Source organism: Mus caroli, unplaced genomic scaffold (genome assembly GCF_978045245.1).
Source record: "Mus caroli unplaced genomic scaffold, Mus_caroli_1 scaffold_18, whole genome shotgun sequence".
Taxonomy (NCBI): Eukaryota; Metazoa; Chordata; class Mammalia; order Rodentia; family Muridae; genus Mus; species Mus caroli.
The window spans coordinates 14,354,287-14,379,616 of record NW_028227273.1 but is presented as its reverse complement, the minus strand read 5'-3'; the positions used below and the strand labels follow the sequence as shown (position 1 = coordinate 14,379,616).

At 44.1% G+C, this 25,330-nt stretch overlaps 1 protein-coding gene across 6 annotated transcripts in view; it reads right to left on the bottom strand.

Annotated features, from left to right (window-relative positions):
- Nucleotides 1–2,198: 2,198 nt before the first annotated feature.
- Cdkl4 (cyclin dependent kinase like 4) overlaps nt 2,199–25,330 on the bottom strand; it is a 70,442-nt gene continuing 47,310 nt past the window's right edge. For 5 of the 6 annotated variants that reach the window (XM_029470845.2, XM_029470846.2, XM_085832708.1 and 2 more), the window contains exon 10: nt 20,146–21,979. In XM_029470845.2, the coding sequence (XP_029326705.1) occupies nt 21,878–21,979 (102 nt within the window). In that variant the 3' untranslated portion in view covers nt 20,146–21,877. Of the gene's footprint in view, nt 2,324–20,145; nt 21,980–25,330 lie in introns of those variants that run through there. The other variant, XM_085832709.1, reaches the window with a different exon arrangement.

Genomic DNA, 25,330 nt, shown 5'->3' with positions numbered 1-25,330 from the left:
ATTCAAACTCCATACATACACATATACCACAGACATATATGCAAAGGGTTATGCACAGTGACCTGGTTAGTTTTAACTGTCAACTTGACACAGCCTAGAGTCAACTGAGGAGTTGCCTAGGTAAGATTGGCCCTGTGCTTGTGTCTATGAGGGACTGCCTTCAGTTGATTCATGCAGAAGGACCTAGCACACTGCAGGGCACAGCCATCCCTACATGTGGTCCTAAACTGTGTAGTAAAGCTAGCGGGTATAAGCTGGGCTGTGAGACAGCCAGCAGCATCTTTCATGGTTCTTGCTCTATATTTCTTTGGCTATAAAGTCAATTCCTAGGTCAGAATGGAATAGAACCGTGCCTGCCTTCAAGTTCCTGCTTAGCGGGGCCTGCTGACTTCCCTCAGTGATAGACTACGACCCGGAATTGTAAGCTGAATAAGCCCTTTCCTCCCCAAAGTTGCTTGAGATCAGAATGTTTTTAATCACAAGACCAGAAATGAAACTAAAACAAAGAGTTTACCATCAGCCACTCTGAGTGCCATTTTATACTCCAAGTGAGGATAACCGTTTTCAGAATGCAGGAAAAGGAAATAGTCATGAAGTAATGTAATAAGTAGTGGTGAGGGACTAGCTCTTAGGAAGTTTGAAATGTGTGGTGGAGAGAGCCTGGTAAGAACTGAGCTTGCTCTGAGCTAACACTTGCCCTTGGTGCCTTGTGGGTGGCATCTGTTATAGCCGAATGACTCAGATGTTGAAAATATTTTTGTCATTTGTTTCTAGCATTCTGTGTAGAAACAAGATTTTCTGGGCTGGCAAGGTGGACCAGCAGATAAAGGTCCTTGCTGCCAAGGACCAGCTTGCTGCCAAGCCTGAGGACCCAGGTTCAATCCCTGGGAGCCATGTGGTGGAGAGAACCAACGTTTATAGGTTGTCCTCAGAAAAAGAAAGGAAATTATTTACTTCAGCTAAGTAGAACTCTTGCCTAGCAATATGCAAAGCTCTGCAGTCAAACTCCAACAAGGCCCAGGCAGACAAAATTCTGATAAAGGAAATTAACATCCCCACTATTGGCCATTGTCCTAGTTAGCTTCAGCTGTCAACTTGACACAGTTATCTGACAGAGTTGCCAAGTGTGAGATTGCTCAGATCAGATTGCCCTGTGACATGTCTGTGGGGCATTTTCTTGATTGCTAATTGGTGTGAGAGGGCTCAGTCCACTGTGGGCGGTGCCATCCCTAGGCAGGTGGTTCTTGGCTGTGTAAGCTAGATAGCTGAGAGTGAGCATTCAGTAAGTGGCATTCCTTTGTCATTTCTCTTTCAGGTCCTGCTATGATTTCCCTTAATGATGGACTGTGAAAGTGTAAACAGAAACAAACCCTGCCCTCTTTAGTTGCTTTTGGTTGCTGTGTTTATCATGGTAACAGAAAGCAAAGTAGACCAGCCATCAGATAAACAATAGCCCAAAGGGTTTCCTTACAGGCTGAAGCCCTGGGCAGATGAAGCAGGTGAGCAGTGGAGAGATAAGGCTGGTGAGGAGGCTAACACTTCCTTGCTAATACTGGCCTCCCAGTGATTTCCTTCCTTTCCCAGAGTGACTCACTGAAGTCTGGCTTGGTATTCAGGTCTCATGACACATTAAGGAGCTTTCAAATAGCTGTAGCAGTGTACCTAAGGAAACGGTGGTCAATGCTGAGTAGCTGAAGTGATTGAATCAGAGTAAAAACATTTATCCCTTGGAGACTCCCAAATCCAGGCATTCAAGCTACATAGATGTTTTCTTCTCTGTCATGTAACAAACCAACAGTCCAAGGTAAAAAGTCTAGATGAGTGGGCATCCATAAACATTCATGGGTCCCGTATGTTCAATGTTCATTTGTAGCACTGGTGATAGAAGTGATGGACTCACACCACCCCTGAGCTACATCCTCAGCAGAGGGAGCTTAGTGATGGGTGCCCTCCAAGGTTAATTTAGTCATCCCTATTCAAGCCAAAAGGGAGGAAGAAGACAGGGTAAAGCCAGCAGCCTCCCCTTGAATGAGAACTGGAACCTGATGAGTACCCGTCCTCATATTCTCCCGGGTTAACAACTTACTCAGCTTAGGTCAGAGCAGAGGGGGCCCCGGGAGGGGCGATGGTGGGGTAGGCACAGCATGGCGGTCTGGGTGGCCAACAGCAGGGCTATGATGGTGCAGTTGGCTTAGTTTCCGAGAAGTGACATCAAAGTTGGTCGGGAGAGCGCGGTTCTGGTGACAATCTACTTCTAAGGTCTTGGCTCCTGGAAGGTAGGACTTATTTCATCTGCTTCAAGATTCCTTCAGACTTCATCCAACTAAGAAAACAGAGGAAGGATTTTGAAGTAGCAAAACCCCCAAATCTCCAGCCTATTTTCAACAGAACCCCATAGAACGCTGATCTTCACTGATGGTGTCTTTCTGACCTGTGGGTAAAAGATTCTATGACTGTTTGTTCTCAATACACTATTCCCATAGAAACTGCACTTGTTAGGAGTGACACTGGAAATAAGGAAGACAAATCCCATTTAAAGTCCAACTCCCTAGAGCTGTGTTGTCTATACAGAGGCATTGGCCACATGTGGACCCCGGAGATATGGCCACTATGGGTAAAATGTACCTACTTGTAAAAAACATCCTGGGGCTGTTGCACACCTATATATACTCCTACGTACACACCTGTACACACACACACACACACACACACATGTGCATGTGCATAAAGTTTAAAAACATGTTCTTGTATAGCAGTGGTTCTCAACCTGTGAGTCACTACCCCTTTGGAGGTCTCATATCACATATCCTGCATATCAGATATTTACACTATGATTCATAGCAGTAGCAAAATTACAGTTATGAAGTAGCAACAAAATAATTTTATGGTTTGGGGCCACTGCAACATGAAGAACTGTATTCAAGGGTCACAGCATTAGGAAGGTTGAGAACTGCTGTTGTAAAGGTTGTGAATGCTAAACAATAAAAGAGAAAGATGGGCAGGAGAAAGGGAAGGAGGGGGTTCGGCTGGTGGTACATACCTATGCTAGCAGGACAGGAGAACATCTATGGATTTATTATTGACTGAGATTATCAAATCATATTACTCATTTTAATCCTGTCATTGATTGTACATTTTCTTGGAACATTCTTAGCTAAAACAAAATTATTTTTGTGAGGCCAGCTAATTTTTAGCATGAATTTTTAGTTGATCGATTTTTAAACTTTTTTTTAATATTTTTTATTACGTATTTTCCTCATTTACATTTCCAATGCTATCCCAAAAGTCCCCCATACCCTCCCCCCCACTCCCCTACCCACCCACTCCCACTTTTTGGCCCTGGCGTTCCCCTGTACTGGAGCATATACAGTTTGCGTGTCCAATGGGCCTCTCTTTCCAGTGATGGCCGACTAGGCCATCTTTTGATACATATGCAGCTAGAGACAAGAGCTCCGGGGTACTGGTTAGTTCATAATGTTGTTCCACCTATAGGGTTGCAGATCCCTTTAGCTCCTTGGGTACTTTCTCTAGCTCCTCCATTGGGGGCCCTGAGATCCATCCACTAGCTGACTGTGAGCATCCACTTCTGTGTTTGCTAGGCCCTGGCATAGTCTCACAATCAATTTTTAAACTTTTAACCAGACACATTTAAAATGGGTTGGGAAGAACAGGATCCTTCTGGTTTCCAGCTACGCCCCAGAGCTGACCCTGTGCCACAGCTCTTCATACCCAAATCCGGCCAGGAGAGAGCTGGTCTCCCAGGAGTGCTGACACACCTGAGAGTACAGGTACGATCACCACTTCTGCTCAAATTCCTGGCCCAAGAGGGACCCACCCTGAGCCATCAGGACACAGGAACCAAGGAACAGCCAGGGACAGGATCCTTCCAGTTTCCATACGCACCCTGGAGCTGACCCTGTGCCACAGTTCTCCATCCCCATACTGCATCTCAGGTTCAGAAGATACATAAAAAACATTGGCACAACAGTCAAAGAAAATGCAAAATGCAAAAAGTTCTTAACAAAAACCTTCTTGGAAATCCAGGACACAATGAAAAGACCAAACCTAAGGATAAGTATAGAAGAGAGCGAAGATTCCCAACTTAAAGGGCTAGTAAATATCTTCAACAAAATTATAGAAGAAAACTTCCCTAACCTAAAGAGATAGCCATGAACAAACAAGAAGCCTACAGAACTCCAAATAGATTGAACCAGAAGAAAAATTCCTCCCATTACATAATAATCAAATAATTATAAAACAAAGAAAGAATATTAAAAGCAGTAAGGGAAAAAGGTCAAGTAACATAAAGGCAGACCTATCAGAATTATGTAAAACTTCTCAACAAAGATTATGACAGCTAGAAGGTCCTGGGCAGATGTCATACAGACCCTAAGAGAACACAAACGCCAGCCCAGGCATAGTTATAATAGCCAGAAGCTGGAAACAACCCAGATGTCCCTCAACAGAGGAAGGAATACAGAAAATGTGGTACATTTACACAATGGAATACTACTCAGCTATTAAAAACGATGACTTCATGAAATATGCAGGCAAATGGATGGATCTAGAAAATATCATCCTGAGTGAGGTAACCCAGTCACAAAAGAACAGACATAGCATGCACTCACTGTTAAGTGGATTTTAGGCAAAGGATGTGGAATATTCACAATACAACTCATGAACCACATGAAGCTCAAAAATAAGGAAGACCAAAGTGTGGATGCTTCAGTCCTACTTAGAAGGGGGAACAATATAATCAAGGGAAGTAGAGGGTGGAAGGGACCTGGGAGGAAGAGAGGAGGAGGAGGGGAAAAAGAGGGGAGCAGGATCAGGTATGGGAGGAGATGGAGAAGAAGTACAGAGGGTCAGGAAATTGAACAGAGGTGTGTAGCAGTGGGGGATGGGGAACTGGGGGTAGCAACCAGAAAGTCCCAGTTGCCAGGAAAGCAAGAGCCTCCCAGGACCTCACAGGGATGACATTAGCTGAAATACTCCACAAAGGGGAGGGAGAACCTGTCAAGACCATATCTAGAGGTTAGGCATGGTTCCCCTGGTTGAGGGATGGGGCAATCAACCAATTTCCAAAATATTAACCCAGAATTGTTCCTGTCTAAAGGAAATACAGAGACAAAGAGTGGAGCAGAGACGGAAGGAAAGGCCATCCAGAGACTGCCCTACCTGGGGATTCATCCCACATGCAGACACCAAATCCAGACAGTATTGCTGATGCCAAGAAGTGCTTGCTGACAGGAGCCTGACACAGTTGTCTCCTGAGAGGCTCTTCCAGATCCTCACCAAAACAGATGCGGATGCTCCCAGCCAACCATCAGACTGAGCACAGGGACCCCAATAGAGGAGTTAGGGAAAGGACTGAAGGAGCTGAAGAGGTCTTATCTGGCATCAATGTCGGGGGAGAGGGCTTGGTCCTGTGAAGACTTGATGCCCCAGTGTAGAGGAAAGCTAGGGCAGTGAGGCAGGAGTGGGTGACTGGGGGAGCACCCTCATAGAAGCAGGGTTAGGGGGGATGGTATAGGGGGGTAGCAGAGGGAAAACTGGGAAAGGGGATAACATTTGAAAAGTAAACAAATAAAATATCTAATTAAAAAAAAAAAGTCACCCACAGACTTACCAGCTAGAAGGATAAGTCAGTCAAAGATTTCCTGGCTAAGCCTGGTAGCCTGAGATTGATGGATCCTACATGACTCGGGGAGAGAAGGAACTCTGGACTTCTGGCCTTCACAGGAGGTATGATGGTTCATGCACACCCATGCACATACAAGCACATGAAATAAATAAATGTTCATTTTTAAATGTTGGTCAATGAAAAAAAATGGGTTGGGAAATTCTGTTTCCAAGGTTTTTTGGTTTTGTTTTTTTGTTTTTTGTTTTTTGTTTTTTTTCGAGACAGGGTTTCTCTATAGCCCTGGCTGTCCTGGATCACACTTTGTAGACCAGGCTGGCCTCGAACTCAGAAATCCACCTGCCTCTGCCTCCTGAGTGCTGGGATTAAAGGCGTGTGCCACAACGCCTGGCTTGGTTTTTGTTTTAATATATTTTTTTAACTGTGCAGAAATGTGATGCTTTGTTTTGGCACGTGATTATACTGTTGAGGATTTTAAACATCTGACAATCATAAGATCCTTTCCAAGCATGAGTGTGCAAGATCAATTCCCCAAAGTATAGATTACTTTTAAAGATCAGCTACTGTGTCAGCTGATGTCAACTCTTAATTTGTTTTCCAAAAGGTTTAAGCTGGGTTGCTTGTAAATTATTGAAAGCCTCTTATCATGGCTTAGATGTCAACTTGTTTGGAATGCTTATCTCTTTGCTAAAAAGATAATGCTTTCCCAGGTTGGAGGAGTCTAGTAAGGACTTTGTCTCAAGATAATCAGGGAACCTTTGGCCTCCTAATGTCTGGATGTTTCGGTCTCCTGGGACTCCTATGTTGAACCCTAACCCCAAATTCAGTGGTGGCTCGCTGGAGCCTTTTAGAGGTATCCAGGGATGAAGGCGGAACTCTGACAAGAAGCTCGAGGAGGGCTGGAGAGATGCTCACTGATGTGAGACACTTCCTGCTCTTGCAGAGGACTTGGGTTCCCTTCCCACGGGAGGCTCACCACCCTCTGTCACAAACTCCATTTGCAGGGGACCAGGTCTCTTCAAAAACGGCGAATGTGCATGCATACATGAAGGTGAAACACTCACACATAAAATAAAAAATAAATCTTTTATTTAAAGAAGGTTAAAGAACAAGTGCATCTTTTCCACTTTAATTTTAATTCTTTGTAGAAGTGTAGGAAATCACTCATGGAGGCTGGAGAGAGGGCACAGTGCTTGAGAGCACACATTGCTCTTGCAGAGGACAAAAGGTTGAGTTCACAACTGTCTGTAACTCTAGCTTCAATGGATCCAATGCCTTTTTTTCAATATTCCTGCAGTATCTTCACTCTCATGAGTATGTGCACACACATAACACACACACACACACACTTAAAAATACAAATAAGGCCATGGAAGGTTGTGGACACTTTTAATCCCAGCACTCCAGAGGCAAAGGGAGGCAGATCTCTGTGAGTTCCAGGCCAGCCAGGGCTGCAGAGTGAAACCTTGTCTCAAAAATGAATTAATAAATAAGTCATAGAAATCACTCACTATGTTTTTAAAGATCAGCTACTGTGTCAGCTGATGTTAACTCTTAATTTGTTTTCCAAAAGGCCAATGTCACACTTGTGGCAATTCTCCTGCCAGCCTTTCAGGTCTGTGATTTCAGACATGTGCTGCCACAAACAGTTTGTTTTTATTTTTTTATAAAGATTTATTTATTTATTATATGTAACTACACTGTAGCTGTCTTAAGACACTCCAGAAGAGGGAGTCAGATCTTGTTACGGATGGTTGTGAACCACCATGTGGTTGCTGGGATTTGAACTCAGGACCTTTGGAAGACCAGTCAGTGCTCTTAACCACTAAGCCATCTCTCCAGCCCTTGTTTTTTTTATTTTTTATATTAATTGAGTGATTTTTCTTTTTTGAAACAGGGTTTCTCTTTATAGCTCTGGCTGGTCTGGAACTCACTCTGTAGACCAGGCTAGGCTGACCTTGAATTTATATATAGCCATCTGCCTCTGTCTCCTGTGTGCTAGGACCACCTAGCTTCAGTTTGTTTTTAAAAAACACAGTAAACACATGAGTACTTTTTCCTACAAAGGAAAATACTGGTACAAGTAATCTCAGTCCTCAGAAAGTCAAGGCAAGAGGGTCAGGTGTTCCAGGTTATCCCTGGCTACCAATCAAGTTGAAGAACAGCCTAGACAGCGTGAGTCTCTGTCTCAAAAAGAAAAACTGAAAAGGAGGCAGGAAGAAGAGAGCTGGGGCTGGAGAGGTGGCTCAGTGGTTAAGAGCACTGATTGCTCTTCCGAAGGTCCTGAGTTCAAATCCCAGCAACCACTTGGTGGCTTACAACCATCTGTAATGCCTTCTTCTGGTGTGTCTGAAGACAGCTATAGAGTACTCATATACATTAAATAAATCTTTTTTTTTTTTTTTAAATCTTTAGCTCTTAGCTTTACTCTAAAAAAAAAAAAAAGTACTTAGCTGCTCTTCCACAGGACCCGTATTATTCCAGCACCCACATGGCAGCTCACAACCCCAGTTGCAGGAAACCTTAAGTTCTCTTCTGGGTTCTTCTTACAATAGGTACATATGTGGTAGACAGACACACAGACAAAATGCCCACTCTAAAAAAATAAAATCTGAAAAACAAAACCAGTTTCTGATCACCCAATGTAAGGTATTTTGTTATAGCCTCATACATGAAAATATAGTCTCTTGCAATTACCAGTGCTCTTGTCTGAAAACAACAGAATTAAGCTAATTTGAGTAGAAAATATATAAATGTCTAAAAAGAATAATCAGAAAGGCTAAACAACAGAACAAAACAAACAAGCAAGAAACAAACTGTTGGGCGCGTTTCTAAAAGTCTGACACCAACCTAACTCTTCAAGGACCTGACACTTGTGTCTGCCTGTTGGCCCCGAGACTACGCTGCTTAGAAAAAGAAACAAAAAGCAAACAGAAAACTCAGCTGTGGGGGTGGTGCACACCTTTAATCTCACTGTTAAGGCAGAGGCAGGTGGATCTCTGAGTCTGAATCCAGCCTGGTCTGAGAGAGAGTTCCAAAAACAACCAGTGCTTCACAGAGAAACCCTATCCAGAAACAAACAAAGCCGGACATGGTGGCACACACCTTTAATCAATCCCAGCACTTGGGAGGCAGAGGCAGGCGGATTTCTGAGTTCCAGGCCAGCCTGGTCTACAAAGTGAGATCCAGGACAGCCAGGGCTATACAGAGAAACGCTGTCTCGAAAAACCAAAAAAAAAAAAAAAAAAAAAAAAAAAAGAAAGCGAACAAAATCGCCTTACCTTCTCCCTCTCTCTTTGTGTCAAGGCCTGATATAACCTCAGGCTCCATTCCCAGGAACTGTGTCTGCAGCCCAGGGTTGAGGCTCTGGACTTTTAAAGAGGCTGTGGAGAATTCGGCTAACTGGCTCATTCCCCCAGCTCACAATCAACTAATTTTCTTACATGTCCCAGAACCCCTGCCTAGGGGTGGCACTGCCCATGTAGGCTGGCCCCTCTCATAGCAATCATTAATACTAATTTTTAAAGTCCCCCAGAGACTTGCCTACAGAACAATCTAATGAAGTCACTTTCCCAGTTGAAATTCTCTCTTCCTAGATGACCCTAGTTTGTGTCAAGTTGAAAAAAAATTTTTTAAAAGGCTACATAGAAAATATGTGGGAAAATAGCATCATCAGGCATTAGGGAAATGCGAGTCAGAAGCAAAGAGGGTGTGACTTTATAGCCCATTAGGATGGCTGTTGTAACCCCAGTGGCAGGCATGGGAAACCTTTCTTTTAGTGGTTGGTTGGTCGGGGTGGTCCAGGAGGCACCCCAAACAATAGAGGCTCTTAGCGCTGCTTGCTTCCCAGAGCTTTCAGGTAAGATCGCTGAAGACTGCACATACTGCAGACACAGGACTGAGGGACCGAGATACAGCGCACCTGGGAGCCTCCCCACTCAGGCCTAGCTCTCTTAACTTGTTGGTTGTAAGCCTTGGCCTCTAAGGACTGGATCACCCCTCCAGCAACTGGCTCCCGCTGTATCAGGAGGGGCCTCTCAAGTGCCAGGGAAGAAAAGACTCAGTAGTCCTACCCGGTGATAAAGCCTGAAGTTACTGTAACCCAGGACAACCACTGGCCAGGCAAGATATCTCCAATCGTGCGATAGTGGCACGTACATTTTGGAGGTAACCAACAGCTGTCTAGTCAGACATGAGGCCTACTCAATAAAGGTATTCATGTCTGGTATTGTAAACCTAACCAGCTACCTGGGCTGGAAAAGTCATAGACCACAGAGGGACCCTGCCATTGTCATTTCCCTAAAATCAATAGAGTTTTTAACTGTATTCTAAATACGTATGATATGTGTCCCCATACCCACAGAAAAGTGTAGCTCTCACTCTTCATCAAAGAATCGTTTTTTGCAGAGATCGGTAAAACTGGTCAAAATGGAGAGAATGAACGAACACAGGGAGCCCAGCCTCAGTTTTCATGTCTACTCTACAACCCCCACATCTAAGGCTCAGGGAACATTGTAGAAGAGGGATCGAAAAGATTTTAAGAGCCAAAGGAGCAGTTTACCAGATCTGAGAGACTGCCTTCTAGATACAGCAGAGATGCTACCCCCACAACATCTCAACAATTCGATTGCACAAATGAGACCTGCCTAAGGACCACACTAGTCAACAGGCTCATGTAGATGGGGGAAATTTTCCTAGGCGTCACCCCTTAGCTCAATGGTTCTCAGCCTTCCTAATGTTAGCTGTGACCCTTTAAGACAGTTCTCGTGGTGACTGCCAACCATGAAATTATGTTTTGCTAATGTTATGAGCTGTAATGTAAATACATTTGGAGACCGAGGTTGGCCAGGGGTGTGTCGACCCACAGGGTGAGCACCACTGTCTTAGCTGCAGCATATCAATGAATATTGTGAGAGGACGAATCCGTTTTCCCCAGGGAAAAGCGATCCCAAGTGGTCAGTCTTAAACACGTGGTTAATGAGCAACACCAAATGGCTTCGGCAGATTTCTACGTTTTTTCACGCTCCTGCAACCCCCTGCTCCACTAACCTCAAGACTGGCCCTGGGACTCACGTTAATTATAGGAAGTGGCACAAATGGTAACTTGCCATTTCTGGGCCTCAGTCTGAAGGCCTGGCCGTTTCTGCTTTGACACATTCTGGGGCTGTAAGCATATAAATGAGGTAATTATGTAATGAGCTTAAATGAGAGAGAGACAGAGAAGACTGACTGTCCAAGTGAATCAGCCGTTCTCCATCTTCTAGTAGAGACCGGGGTGATGCCATTGGCTGGTCAGCCCGCAGCCAGTCCCGGGTTATCTGAGGGCAGCCGCTTGAGTTCCAGGGTCTGAAGAGCCAGCACGAAGACTCAGGCTGCTGAACCCCACTAACACCAGAGGACTGTGGGAGATAATGCTATGGCTGTTGGTTTTAGCCCTCACGTTTGGGGTTGTTATGTAAGCAGAGATAACCGAACCAAGCATGTTTTTTAATCTTCTGTTGGGTCACCCACTTCCTGCTCAAGTTCCAGAACACCCATCCCAAAATTCCAAGAACTGGAGAGAGAGAAGGGCTGAAGAGGTGAGAGATAGGTCTGTAGTGAGGGAGAGAAGAGCTCTCCCTGCACAGGGTGAACCCAGAGGAAAAGATCCCCCGTGGTTGGGGCATTGGCTGGCTTTTATTATCTCTAAGGGGAAATTCCAATGTGAAAGTTTCGTTTTATGCCATTGTTATTTTATGCCTCTGTCTTCCTTCTTCCTAATTGTTATAGTTAGCTCTCTAGTGTTGCGATAAGTCCCACAACCAAAAGCCACTTAAGGAGGAAAGCACGGGCTGGTGAGATGGCTCAGTGGGTAAGAGCACCCGACTGCTCTTCCGAAGGTCCAGAGTTCAAATCCCAGCAACCACATGGTGGCTCACAACCATCTGTAAAGAGATCTGACTCCCTCTTCTGGAGTGTCTGAGGACAGCTACAGTGTACTTACGTATAAACAATAAATAAATCTTAAAAAAAAAAAAAAAAAAAAAAAAAAAAAAAAAAAAAAAAGGAGGAAAGCACTTGTTTCAGCGAACAGTTGTATCCTACCTACCGTTAAGGGATGTCAGGTCAGTAACTTGAGGTGGGAACTGAAGTGGAGGTGGTGGAGACTGGCCTCTTCCTCCTGGCTTGCTTGGTTTGCTTTCTTATATACCTTGGGACTACCTGATCAGGGATGCTACCGATCATGGTGGGCTGGGCCCTTCCACAACAATCCTCTCCCTCCTCCCCCTCCCCCAAACAATCCTCAATGAAGCAAATTCTGCACAGGCTTGTGTATGGACTAACCTGACAGGGGCATTACCACAACTGAGGTCCCCTCTCCTCAGATGACTCTAGCTTGTGTCAAATTGATTAAAAACAACAACAACAACAAAAAACCAGTCCATCAGTCCTTGGTCATATTTTTGTGAAATCAAATTTATGACATCACTTTATGAATGACATGTCCTAGCAAAGATGTTCTAAGGACATCTATTCTACACCTTCCCGAAGACTCTACAGCTTGGAGGAATTTACCAGGCTTGGGTGCGTTCAATCTACTTGGGAAAATAGGTGAGTTGCTGTAAGCAGACGTGACAGCCTGCCACAGCTGAGCACAACAATCTGGAGGCAATGTGACTCTCTACTGAGCTGTTTGGCCCTCTGGCCTCTGACCCAAGAAAGGACTGTCCCAGTCAGGGCCTTCAGTGTAGCCTGAGTCCCTGATAAGTCACTCAGACCTGTTCCCAACCTGCAACCTGGATGATACCTGAGGCAGCCAGATCACAGAAACTGACCCCAAACAGCAGCAGGACACGAACATCTGCTGCTGGAGACAGGGAAGACCTTTGAGTTCATTGTGCTGTAGAGTCCAGCAAGACTCAGTGAAGTCCAAACTTCAGAAGTTTCCAGAAGGGAAAGATGGTTCAGCCAGGAAGGGTGCTTACCGCCTAGCCTGACTTTGTGAGTTTTAGTCCGGGAACCCTTACTGTGGAAGGAGACGAATGATTCCCGCTGCCCTGTCTTCTGACCTTAACCTTTATGTCTCCCACCCCTCTCAATAAATGTGACCGAAAACAAACGGAGGAGGAAAGGAGAGGGAATCCTAGCTTTAGCAGGCCTACAGACTCCTACATCCCTTGTGTACGTCATGCAATCAGAAAAAAAAACAAGAGTCTGTGGAAATAAAGTCAGTCAGCAAAGTGCCCAACGGGGCAAGCATGAGGACCGGAGTTATATGCCCAGCATCTGCGTGAGAAACAAAATGGATGTACTTGGTTGCTCTGTGAGCCTAGAGTAAGAGTGCAGTGACTGGCTGGTCCTTGGAGGTCAAAGTCTAGTCAGTCTAGCTAATCCACGAATGCAGGGTTCAGGGAGAAACAATATTTCAACACACACATATTCACAGGCATGCACACATGCGTGCCTATGCACATATGCATTCATGCTTCTGCTGGCCTTGGCTTTATATACTTCTTTGAGACTGTTCAATATAAATACGTCTGTTTACTTAAGCAACCTGTGGTCATCCCTTTGCTGTGCCCCTTATCTAGCCATTTTGAGGAGATCTTATTTGTGTACGATTTATAGAATAATAGCATGCATAGGTGTTCACGAGTTATCAGTTGAAACTAATCTACCAGATGACCGACCAACCAGTGCTGGAGAGCTTTGCCAGCCTGAAATCTGTGAGTAGCCTCTCTCAAATGTGCAGGAAATACTCAGAGTCAGATGCAGGCTTGCCCTTCGCTCTTACAAGCTCCCGCAATGACACAACCAGTGTGCCCTTTGTCCTAGTGACTTGGCCTTTGGAACCAGAGCAGTCTGGCTTTGGCTCCTGATCCCAGGAGATACTGGAGAAATGGCCACCAGAAGACGAGAGGCAGGTCCTACACTGTGAGGATCTTAACTCCCCTTTCTTCTCCACTGTGGGATCACCCCCCCCACACACACACACACCACCCATAACATATCTCTTTCGCTTGCCAACAATTGGAAACATGGTACAGGAATTCACCATGGTCCTTTCATTTTGGTCCTGCGGGAACTGCAAGGCCAGTCCTAGCTGGAGGAACAGGCTTTCGAGATCATTCTGTCTGTCCCGTCTGTCTGAGTTTCCCTTCTGTCATTGCCAGGAAACAATGTCAAGGAGAGGAGAGACAGGTTCAGGCCCTGATAGTCCTAAAAGCCTAGTGCAGCTGTCTCTTTCGTTACTGCAGTGATCATATGGAAACAAGCAACCTTAAAAACAAACAAAACCCATCCATTTTGGAATGATTCTAGACGTATAGAAAAGTTACCATGATAATGCTGGCAATTTGTCCATGATACATGACGTTTATCTAATGGTAACTTTGCAAGTTACCGTGGCACAGAAACTAACAATGGATTTCTCTAGTTTTTCTATCAAACAAACAAAAAACCCCCCAAAAAACAGTTTTGCTCCTCCCCCTCTCCAGTCCTACTGTCCACTCCAGGACCACACATTTCTTCCCTGATCATGTGGGGTTTTTTGTTTTTGTTTTTTTGGAGACAGGGTTTCTCTGTATAGCTCAGGCTGTCATGGAACTCACTTTGTAGATCAGGCTGGCCTCGAACTCATAAATCTGCCTGCCTCTGCCTCCAGAGTGCTGGGATTAAAGGTGTGCGCCACCACGCCCGGCTTGATCTTGTGTTCTTTATTCTTATCTGTGATAGTTTCTTGGTCCTTCTTTTTTTACAACCTTGACAGTTTTTGTGTTTGTTTGTTTGATTGATTGATTGATTGACTGATTGATTGACTGAGATGTATCCCCAAGGGTTTTGTCTATCCCTCCTCCCAAAGTCTGAACAAGTTGAGGCGCAATTTTGCCAAAGTTCACCTGCTCTGGGGAGCCAGTGAGTTTACTGGACTTCATTATGGAGCTCAGGTGAGAGGTCAACAGAGGTGTGGACACTCCTTCCTCAGACAGCTGTACCTGAAAAGCCTTATGCTGCAGGCTTGAGGCCTTCCCCACAGCTGCCTAGATGGAGCCCCACTATTCAAATCTTCCTCTATAAACTCTAGCACCTCCCCCAGGCTATCTGCAGCAGTGCCAGATGGTATGGAGCAGCTGGACTCTCAAGGCAAGAATCTCCTGCCCTAGTCCGCCCCCCTGGGCGGAGATGTAAACGGACAATGAGCCCAGCTGGGATGACCCAAGATAACAGTTGCTTGGCTCAGACACGCTCACTTTTGACAGATGGTGTCCTGTAAACCCAGGCTGGTCTTGAACTAACTTTTTAGTTCACGGGTGACCTTGGACTCCTGATCCTCTTGGCTTCATCATGTGTACAGCCACATGTGGTTTATGTGGGGAGCCATATCCCCAGCTCTAATAAGCGTATGTCATTTTTAAGATTCACTTATGTTTGTTTTATGTGTGTCTTAGGGTTTCTATTGCTGTGATAAAACGCCATGACCGAAAGCAACTTGGGGAGGAAAGGGTTATTTCAGCTTATAACTCTTAGGATACACACACTCCATCCCTGAGGGAAGCCAGGGCAGGAACTCAAGGTAGGAACTGAAGCAAAGACCAAGGAAAAATACTGTTTAATGTTTTTATTATGCATAGCTTATTCAGCCTGCTTTCCAGTACAACTCGGGACCACCTGCTGGGGTGGGAGCCTCCCCTGCCTCCCCTGCCTCCCCTGCCTCCCCTGCCTCCCTTGCCCCCATAGGCTGGGTCTGCTCACATTCATCATTAGTCAAGACAATTCACAGCCTTGCATACGGCAACCTGACAGAAGCATTTTCTCAACCGAGGTTCCTCTTTCCAGATAACTCTAGCATATGCCAAATCAACAAACCAACCAAGCAGGACAGTGTATATGAGTGTATGCTTGAGTATATATGGACACTACGTACAGATGCCCAGACAGGTGTGAGCCACTAGTGCAGGTGCTGGGGACAGAACCCAGGTCCCCCTACAAAAGCGCTCTTCACCTTTGACCCATCTCTCCAGCTCCTGTCCTTGACATTTTTGCTGAGTACTGACCAGATGTTTAGCAGATCTTGCCCTCAACCTGGGTTCATCTGATGCACTTTTCTCATGGTTAGACTGAGGTTATGGGTTACGGGGCTGAGACCGCAGGTCAAAGAGAGGACATCATGATTTCTCAATGGTGATACCTGGATGACGTGGCGACGGTGGTGCCTCGAGGTCCCTCCACTGAAACATCACTGCTTCCTCATTCCCATGGTCTGCTCCTTAGGAGAGTCATGAAGCACCCTCCCCCCCCAGCCCCACCCCATACTCAAAGGGCAGGGAGTCGATCCCTGACTCTTGGGGTGTGTCCACATATTTTATTTGAAATGGCTTACTAGCAAAACTGCTTCTGCTTCTCCCTCCTCTCTTTCCCCCATCTTTTTAGTTATTTAATTCATTGTATGCACAAGCATAGTTTTCATTAAATGCATACTCCTCTGTGTAGGGATACATGTTCTGTCTTTAGTGAAGCTGGTCTTCCTCAATGATAGATGGTGAACAGAGGTCCACCTCGGAGTGTGCCTAGTGGACGTGTTAGAACAAGGGCTCTGAGAACAGACACCCAAACATCAGCTCGACTGCCCAGGGCCAGGTATCTAATTTCTCTTGACATTTTTTTTTAATACTTTTTATTAGGTATTTTCCTCATTTACAATCTCTTGACATTTTTAATTTTAAAACTATGGATATTGAAGCTTGTGAGATAGCTCAGCCTGTAAAGGGGCTTGCTGCCAAGGCCGATGGCCAGAGACCAGACCTGGCTCCTGGGAGTTGTCTTCTGACCTCTACATGTGTGCTATGGTATCTACATGTGTGCTATGGTATCTACATATGTGCTATGGTATCTACATGTGTGCTATGGTATGTGAGGATACACACACACACACACACACAAATAAAAACATTTAAAAATGATACTATATTATCTATGCTTATTGCTACAATATAATAGTTAAGAAATAGCTTAGATGTCCATCAGTGGAGGGATGGGTAAAGAAAATGTGGTATGGTATACACACTGGAATTCTTTCAAGCCATAAAGAATGAAATAATGATGTTTTCAGGAAAATGGACAGAATTTGGAAAAACAAAGGCAGGATGTTTTCCCTTCATTGATGGGACTTAAATGTGTAGTGTGTGTGGTGTGTGTGTGTGTGTATGTGTGTGTGTGTGTGGTGTGTGTGTGTGTGTATGTGTGTGTGTGTGTGGTGTGTGTGTGTGTGTATGTGTGTGTGTGGTGTGTGTGTATGTGTGTGTGTGTGTATGTGTGTGGTGTGTGTGTGTGTATGGTATGTGTGTGTGTGGTGTGTGTGTGTGTGTGTGTGTGTGTAGGTCATCGAAGTAGAGGGGGAACTGGAAGAACAAGGATGAAATCCTAAAACATGGAGGGAGAAGGGAAAAGAGCAGGCAATGGAACACATGAGGCACAAAAAGAAGAGGACATATTTGGGGAAGGAGAGAGGGTAAGACAGGGTCAAGGGACATGGAGGATGGCCATGGGGGAGGAGTCCAATGAGGACAAAATATAATGGGAGGTATGCATGAAAATGCTACAAGGGAAGCCATCATCATAGTGTATGCTAACAGATTTAAAACAAAAGGAGAGAGGAGGGTAACTCAGCCAACAGTGAGGACCTAGTATGCATTAAGCCCTGGCTTTGATCCCCAGCACGGCAGAAATTGGGACTGCTGGCACACGCCAGTCATCCTAACACTCAGAAGGTGCTGGAGGGGGTTCAGGATCACCCTCCTCTACATAACAAGTTTGAGGCCAGCGTGGGCTATGTGAGACCTATCTCAAAACAGCAGCAGCAACAACAACAAACAAACAAACAAAATCACCCAAACAAAACCAAAATAGATATTATATAGGGACAATACTATATTATATAGGACTATGAAGATGAGGCTCTGGACCACAGTCATATTGATCTATACTGTTAGCCATCACTTCTTATGTAATTTTAACAAATTAAGAAACTATGTGGCCGGGCAGTGGTGGCACACACCTTTAATCCCGGCACTAGGGAGGCAGAGGCAGGCGGATTTCTGAGTCCAGGGCCAGGCTGGTCTACAAAGTGAGTTCCAGGACAGCCAGGGCTACACAGAGAAACCCTGTCTCAAAAAACAAAAAAAGAAACTATGTGCACATCTGGTCTATACAGGACAGAGAAATGGACAGAGAGAATGAGTGGCCACCAGTGCAGCCTGAATCCTCACCAGAGCCTTGCCACTCTTCGGTAGCACAGAAACAGTGAGTGCCCAGGTTAGTGCCATGTGACCCTGTTGCAAGTGTGGAGAACGAGCACTCAGCCCAGTGCTGGGAAGAGACCTTGCCCTCCTGAGGAGTGTCTTGGCAATGTGCGCGGTGAGCAGTAACACTCCGTAGGCTTGCTGACCCAGCAGTTCCATTCGGAGCTGTTTATCTAGATGAATAATCTTGTCCAGTAGATGTGTGCAAAGATTTCGCCATACTAACATTCAAGGCATCGATTTAAAAAGCAAAAACTGGTAATAACTGAATGCCTATAAAATTATGAATACTTATTTAAAAATTAAATGTACTTATTTTACCTCATGTATATGGATGTTTGGCCTGCCTACATGTATGTGTACCACGTGTAAGTCTATTGGAGCCCCTGGAACTGGGGTTATGGATGGCTGTGAGACAATAAGTGGGTGGTAGGGAATGGAATACAAGCCCTCTGCAAGCGGTCTCTCTGGCTGCCGCTATGTAATAGATTTAAATGTTCACAGTATTGCAAAGTGACAGGAGGTGTTACTAAGGTGCTAGGCCAGTGTGATTTTATTTCTGTGAAACACAGGTGTCTGTACAAACAGATTAACATGTTCATGTGTAGAATATAAACAGCCATTATCCTCTCTAGTTCTGCAAGTCATGAGTGAGACTTTCTTCTTTGTTACATTGGTTTTCTTCGGTTCTTTTCTTTTCTTTTAAATTTGGATTTATCTATACTTTTCAGATTGCCCACGAATAATCTATATTATTTATGGAAGAAGAAAAGGCAGTGCTATTTTTAACACTCATCATCGAAAATTTGTAAAATACTCAATCCGGCTGCAAAACACTATTAAAGGATGATTAGACAAAACACTCATTAAACATTTAATTTGATAATTTCTTGAGAGAGATTGTGAGAAAATATTTGGAAAAAAAATTATATACAGAGTAGTTAGTTGTCACCCCTGTGAATCCAGGGGTTTCCTGTTCTTCAAATGGTTGCTTTACAAAAGAAAAAAAAAAAAAAACAACTTTCAACTTTCATTTTTGAGAAAACAAAAGCTATCTAGGAGCTGCACGGTGGTTTTGCACTTAGCTCTGGCTTGGTGGTTCGCTTTGTTGTTCTCCACGCATTTTTAAACCTTTTCTTTCATCTTTCTCCTTCTTCCTTTCTCTTTTTTTTTTCTCTTCTCTTTCTTCTTTTCTCCCCAACCCCCACTTTTTTTCTTTCTTGAGATAGACTTTCATGTAGCATATTTAAAGCAGAATGCTGGGGGCAATTTTTTTTTTTTTTTTTAATTCTTTTAGGCTAGCCATTTAGTAGGTCATAATTAGTTTTGGGTTTGCTCAACTTCAAGCCACAAAGAGTTCAAAGGAGCTGGTGTGGTGATGAATACCTTCAATCCCAGCACTGGAGGATTAGGGGTGGAGGCCAGCCTTGTCTACAGAGCAAACTCAAGACCAGACTGGGCAACCAGAGAGCCTGTCTCAAAACAAAGCAGCAGCAGCAGCAGCAGCTAAGGACAGACAACAAAAATCAAAACACAATCCGCTGAATTGCAGTGGAGAGACTGAGACTCTATGGTGCCCGGATGTGTGCCTGAGCTGCCCTGCAAACTATGTAGAAATATGCTGTTAAATAAAATAGAAAGACTCTCACAGCCAAAGTTGCGAAGCTATTAAAGCTAAAGTTGCCAAGATGTTCTCAGGGCTAAGCGTCTGGCTGGTCAGCCTGGGAGAGATTTTGCTAGTTTCCCATTTGTAAAAATCCCCTCAAGCGGGGGTGGGGTTGGGGTGGGGGGGTGGTGTCGCACACCTTTAATCCCAGCACTTGGGAGGAAGAAGCAGGCAGATTTCTGAGTTCGAGGCCAGCCTGGTCTACAAAGTGAGTTCCAGGACAGCCAGGGCTACACAGAGAAACCCTGTCTAGAAAAACCACACACACACACACAAAAATCCCCTCAAGAGCAGTTTGCTGAGTCAGCTGTTCAGATATTGCAACCTGTTGGAAACACAAGGTGAAAATCACAAGAGAGAGAACAATTTTTCTCAGTTAAGTATGAAGCATTAGATAATAGACTAATCATTGATTTTTTAAAAATATTTTTATTAGGTATTTTCCTCATTTACATTTCCAATGCTATCCCAAAAAGTCCCCCATACCCTCCCACCCACTCCCACTTTTTGGCCCTGGCGTTCCCCCTAATCATTGATTTGAATAAAAGTTAGGAGACAGAAATGTTTCTGGCTTTTATTAAAATAATTTAAAGAACAACCAAGGTATATACACAAATATACAGTCACAAAAATGTTTAATCTTTAAATAGCTTTCCTAAACATCTTAAGTTAAATTTTTTAAATCAAAATATTATATGTTTAATATAATTCAATCAAAACGTCTTTGTAGTAAACTCTAATAGTTTAAGACAACCATAATGCTAGTTATTAAGTGCTAATTAACAATAGCTACAATTTCAAATGATCTGAAATAGCCCAGCTTCTACATTAATGCATTCTAAACTAAACTAAGCCTTCTCTTCAGCTGAATGATATTTAGAGAAATGGCCAGTGACTGCCGTCAACAACTCCTATTAGTTTGCTTTTCTTTTGCTGAAGAGCCTCAACTCACTATGCAGCCTTGGCTGGCCTTGACCTTGGACTCTCCTTTCCTGCCTCTTCATACAAACACGGACCTTCTTGCCTGGAGAAGTATAGCCCAGCGTGGCCTTGGACTTCATATGTAGTCAAGGACAGTGACTTTGAATTTCTGCTTTCAGGTAGGTGTGGTGTGACTACAGCTGTTTTCTTCCATGCTGGAGACAAAACCAGAGGGTTTCCTGCACACAGGCAAGAACTCCACAGGTTCAGTTATGGCCCCGCCCTTTCACAAGGTTTAACATAGCTAAAACAGGTAGAATTCTAAGATGCAGAGTGATACATACTCATCCTTTGATGTGTTAATCTAACTGTGATGAGGTCAGAAATGAAATACCAAGATACTCGCCAGCGTGGAGAACATTTAGAACACGTCTGCTTCTACCAGGATCCTTAGATATTTCAACAATGACCACAATGGTGTCCTACATATGTAGGAATTATTCATAATTTATACAGTCAGCAGCAGGGACTTGGGTTTAAGCAACCTTAGAGAGTGGGTGTGGAGAAAAGGCCTTGCTATGTCGCTTAGGCTGGCCTCCTGCTTGTCCTTTGACTTTCACACCCGAGTTTTCTCTCGCCCCTCTTCCTCTTTCTCATATGTACAAATAGATTTAAAAAGAAGAAAAGAAAGAAAAACCATGGTGAACCAGGATAGCCTTAGAGTGGGTGGGCAGCCAGGGATTCAGGGGCGTTACTGTGGTATGGTGGTCGATTCCTTGTAGTCTGTCCACTAACTGGTCACGTTCGGAATTTTCTCTAGCTTGTTTTAGAAGCAGACTTGTCGGCTCCTCACGAGGAGGAGACTAGCATCTGCTGTGGAGTCAAGGGGTAAACCTCGACCACCTTTCACGATCGCCATGCTGCAACAACCCAAATGCAGTCTAAAAGTAAGACCCGGCTGCACGGAGAAGAAACTCCAGTGAGGGGGCTCAGGGCCATCCCCTCCACAAACAGCAGCCAGCAGATCTGGGTTTGCTTCAGGTCGCGGCTGGTCCGCTGAAGTGAGACGGCTACGTGGAAATCTTTCCCTAGATCGAAGCGTTAAGTCCACAGATGCGCAGTACCGATTGCCTAAGAAGCCCCGCTCCGGTGAAACTGGAAGCATCTTTCGGATGTGCCATTTTGACACTGCAACGTTTAAAGAGAATGTTATAGGAGATGGAGCTGGCGTGGAAAAAGCACAGGGGAGGAGCCCGTGGTGATTAGAGGTGCCCTGGCGTTCACATCGCTCACTGCACTTAAGACGCTGAGGATTCCTGTCTTATTCATATGTAGACATATTAAAAGAATGTGCTGGGAAGAATGAGTTCCCTAAATGTTTGGAAGATGATCGAATTTTAACTGGACGACTTGTCTTCTTCCTTCAGGTGTGGGGGAGATGTGGCTTCCAGGGATAAGAGGCAGCAGTTGATTCTAACAGAACAAGACAAATATGAGAGAGTAAAATGAAAACCACAGCCATAGGCACCACTTGGGTTAAAAGTGTTAAAATAACGACGGGGGAAAAAAAAACACATACACAGCTCGAAGATGTCAAAAGTCACCAATTTTAAAATTATGCTTGCTTCCAGTTTCCATCTGAGCATGTTCCTGTCCTACAGCTCTCCATACCCAAATCGCACCGGGAGAGAGCTGGTCTCCCAGGAGTGCTGACACTCCTGAGAGCACGGGCAGGACCACCACTTCTGCTCCGAGGGACCTGCCTGGAGCCCTCAGGACATAGGAACCAAGGAGCAGCTTGGGACAGGATCCTTCAACGTCTGTGCCCCGGAGCTGATCATGTGCCACAGCTCGCCGTATCCAAATTCCTCCCTGAGAGAGCTGGTCTCCCAAGAGTGCCCACAAACCTGAGGGCACAGGTAAGACCACCACTTCTGCTCAAATATCTGGCCCAAGAGGGACCCTCGCAAAGCCATCAGGACACAAGGAACCAAGGAACAGCTGGGGACAGGATCCTTAAGGTTTCTGTCTGCACCCCAGAGCTGACCCTGTGCCACAGCTCTCCATACTCAAATTCCCCCCAGAGAGAGCTGGTCTCCCAGGAGTGCTGACACACAGGATTACAGGAGGGAAGAGCCACAGTCAGAGACAGCAAGACCAGCTAACATCAGAGATACACAGATGGCAAGAGTCAAGAACAAGAATATAAACAACAGAAACCAAGGCTACTTGGCATCATTAGAACCTAGTTCTCCCACCACAGCAAGCCCTGGATACCCCAACACACTGGAAGCAAGACTCTGATTTAAAATCACATCTCATGATGATAATAGAGGACTTTAAGAAGAACATAAATAATTCCCTTAAAGAACACAAGTTGGAGCCGGGCGTGGTGGCGCACGCCTTTAATCCCAGCACTTGGGAGGCAGAGGCAGGCGGATTTCTGAGTTCGAGGCCAGCCTGGTCTACAAAGTGAGTTCCAGGACAGCCAGGACTATACAGAGAAACCCTGTCTTGAAAAACCAAAAAAAAAAAAAAGAACACAAGTTGGGAATCTTTGCTCTCTTCTATACCTATTATCCTTAGATTTGGTCTTCTCATTGTTTCCTGGATTTCCTGGATGTTTTGGGTTAGGAGCTTTTTGCATTTTGTATTTTTTATGATTGTTGTGTCAATGTTTCCTATGGTATCTTCTGCACCTGAGATTCTCTCACTGGAAGCAAGACTCTGATTTAAAATCACATCTCATGATGATAATAGAGGACTTTAAGAAGGACATAAATAGGGGCTGGTGAGATGGCTCAGTGGGTAAGAGCACCCGAATGCTCTTCCGAAGGTTCGAAGTTCAAATCCCAGCAACCACATGGTGGCTGGGATGGTTGTGCATCTGTAGTGAGATCTGATGCCCTCTTCTGGTGTGTCTGAAGACAGCTACAGTGTACTTACATTAAATAAATAAATCTTTAAAAAAAAAACTTTTAATTGTAAAGACTTTGGATTTAAAAAAAAAAAAAAGGACATAAATAATTCCCTTAAAGAACACAGTAAACAGGTAGAAGCCCTTAAAGAGGAAACATAAAAATCCCTTAAAGAATTACAGGAAAACACAACCAAACAGGTGGAGGGATAGAACAAAACCGTTACCCAGGATCTAAAAATGGAAATAGAAACTATAAAGAAATCACAAAGGGAGATAGACAACCCTGGAGATAGAAAACCTAGGAAAGAGACCAGGAGTCATAGATGCAAGCATCACCAACAGAATACAAGAGATAGAAGAGAAGCCGGGCGTGGTGGCGCACGCCTTTAATCCCAGTACTCGGGAGGCAGAGGCAGGCGGATTTCTGGGTTCGAGGCCAGCCTGGTCTACAAAGTGAGTGCCAGGACAGCCAGGGCTACACAGAGAAACCCTGTCTCGAAAAACCAAAAAAAAAAAAAAAAAAAAAAAAAAAAAGAGAGATAGAAGAGAGAATCTCAGGTGCAGAAGATACCATAGGAAACATTGACATAACAGTCAAAGAAAATGCAAAATGCAAAAAGCTCCTAACCTAAAACATCCAGGAAATCCAGGAAACAATGAGAAGACCAAGTCTAAGGATAATAGGTATAGAAGAGAGCAAAGATTCCCAACTTAAAGGGCTAGTAAATATCTTCAACAAAATAATAGAAGAAAACTTCCCTAACCTAAAGAGATAGCCATGAACAAACAAGAAGCCTACAGAACTCAAAATAGATTGAACCAGAAGAGAAATTTCTCCCATTACATAATAATCAAATAATTATAAAACAAAGAAAGAATATTAAAAGCAGTAAGGGAAAAAGGTCAAGTAACATATAAAGGCAGACCTATCAGAATTACATAAGACTTTTCAACAGAGACTATGAAAGACAGAAGATCCTGGGCAGATGTCATACAGACCCTAAGAGAACAAAAATGTCAGCCCAGGCTACTATACCCAGCAAAACTCTCAGTTACTATCGATTTAGAAAGCAAGATATTTCATGACAAAGCCAAATTTACCCAATATCTTTCCACAAATTCAGCCCTACAAAGGATAACAGATGGAAAACTCCAACACAAGGAGGGAAACTACACCCTAGAAAAAGCAAGGAAGCAATCTTCTACCCAAAAGAAGACAGCCACACAAACATAATTCTACCTCTAACTACAAAATAACAGGAGGCAACAATCACTTTTCCTTAATATCTCTTAACATCAATGGACTCAATTCCCCAATAAGAAGAAATAGACTAACAAACTGGATGCATAAACAGAACTCAGCATTTTGCCAAATGCACCTTAGTGACAAAGGCAGACAACACCTCAGAGAAAAAGGCTGGAAAAAAATTTCAAAGCAAATGGTCTCAAGAAACAAGCCGGAGTAGCCATTCTAATATCGAATAAAATCAACTTTCAACCAAAAGTTATCAAAAAAAGATAAAGAAGAGCACTTCATGTTCATCAAAGGAAAAATCTACCAAGAAGAACTCTCAGTTATGAATATCTATGCTCCAAATGCAAAGCCACCTACATTCATAAAAGAAACTTTACTCAATCTCAAAGCACACATTGCACCTCACACAATAGTGGGAGACTTCAATATCCCACTCCCATCAAAGGACAGATCATGGAAATAGATACTAAACAGAGACACAGTGAAACTAACAGAAGTTATGAACCAAATGGATTTAACAGATATCTACAGAACATTTTATCCTAAAACAAAAGAATATACCTTCCTGTCAGCACCTGATGGTACCTTCTCCAAAACTGACCATATAATCAGTCACAAAACAAGCCTCAACAAATACAAAAAGATTGAA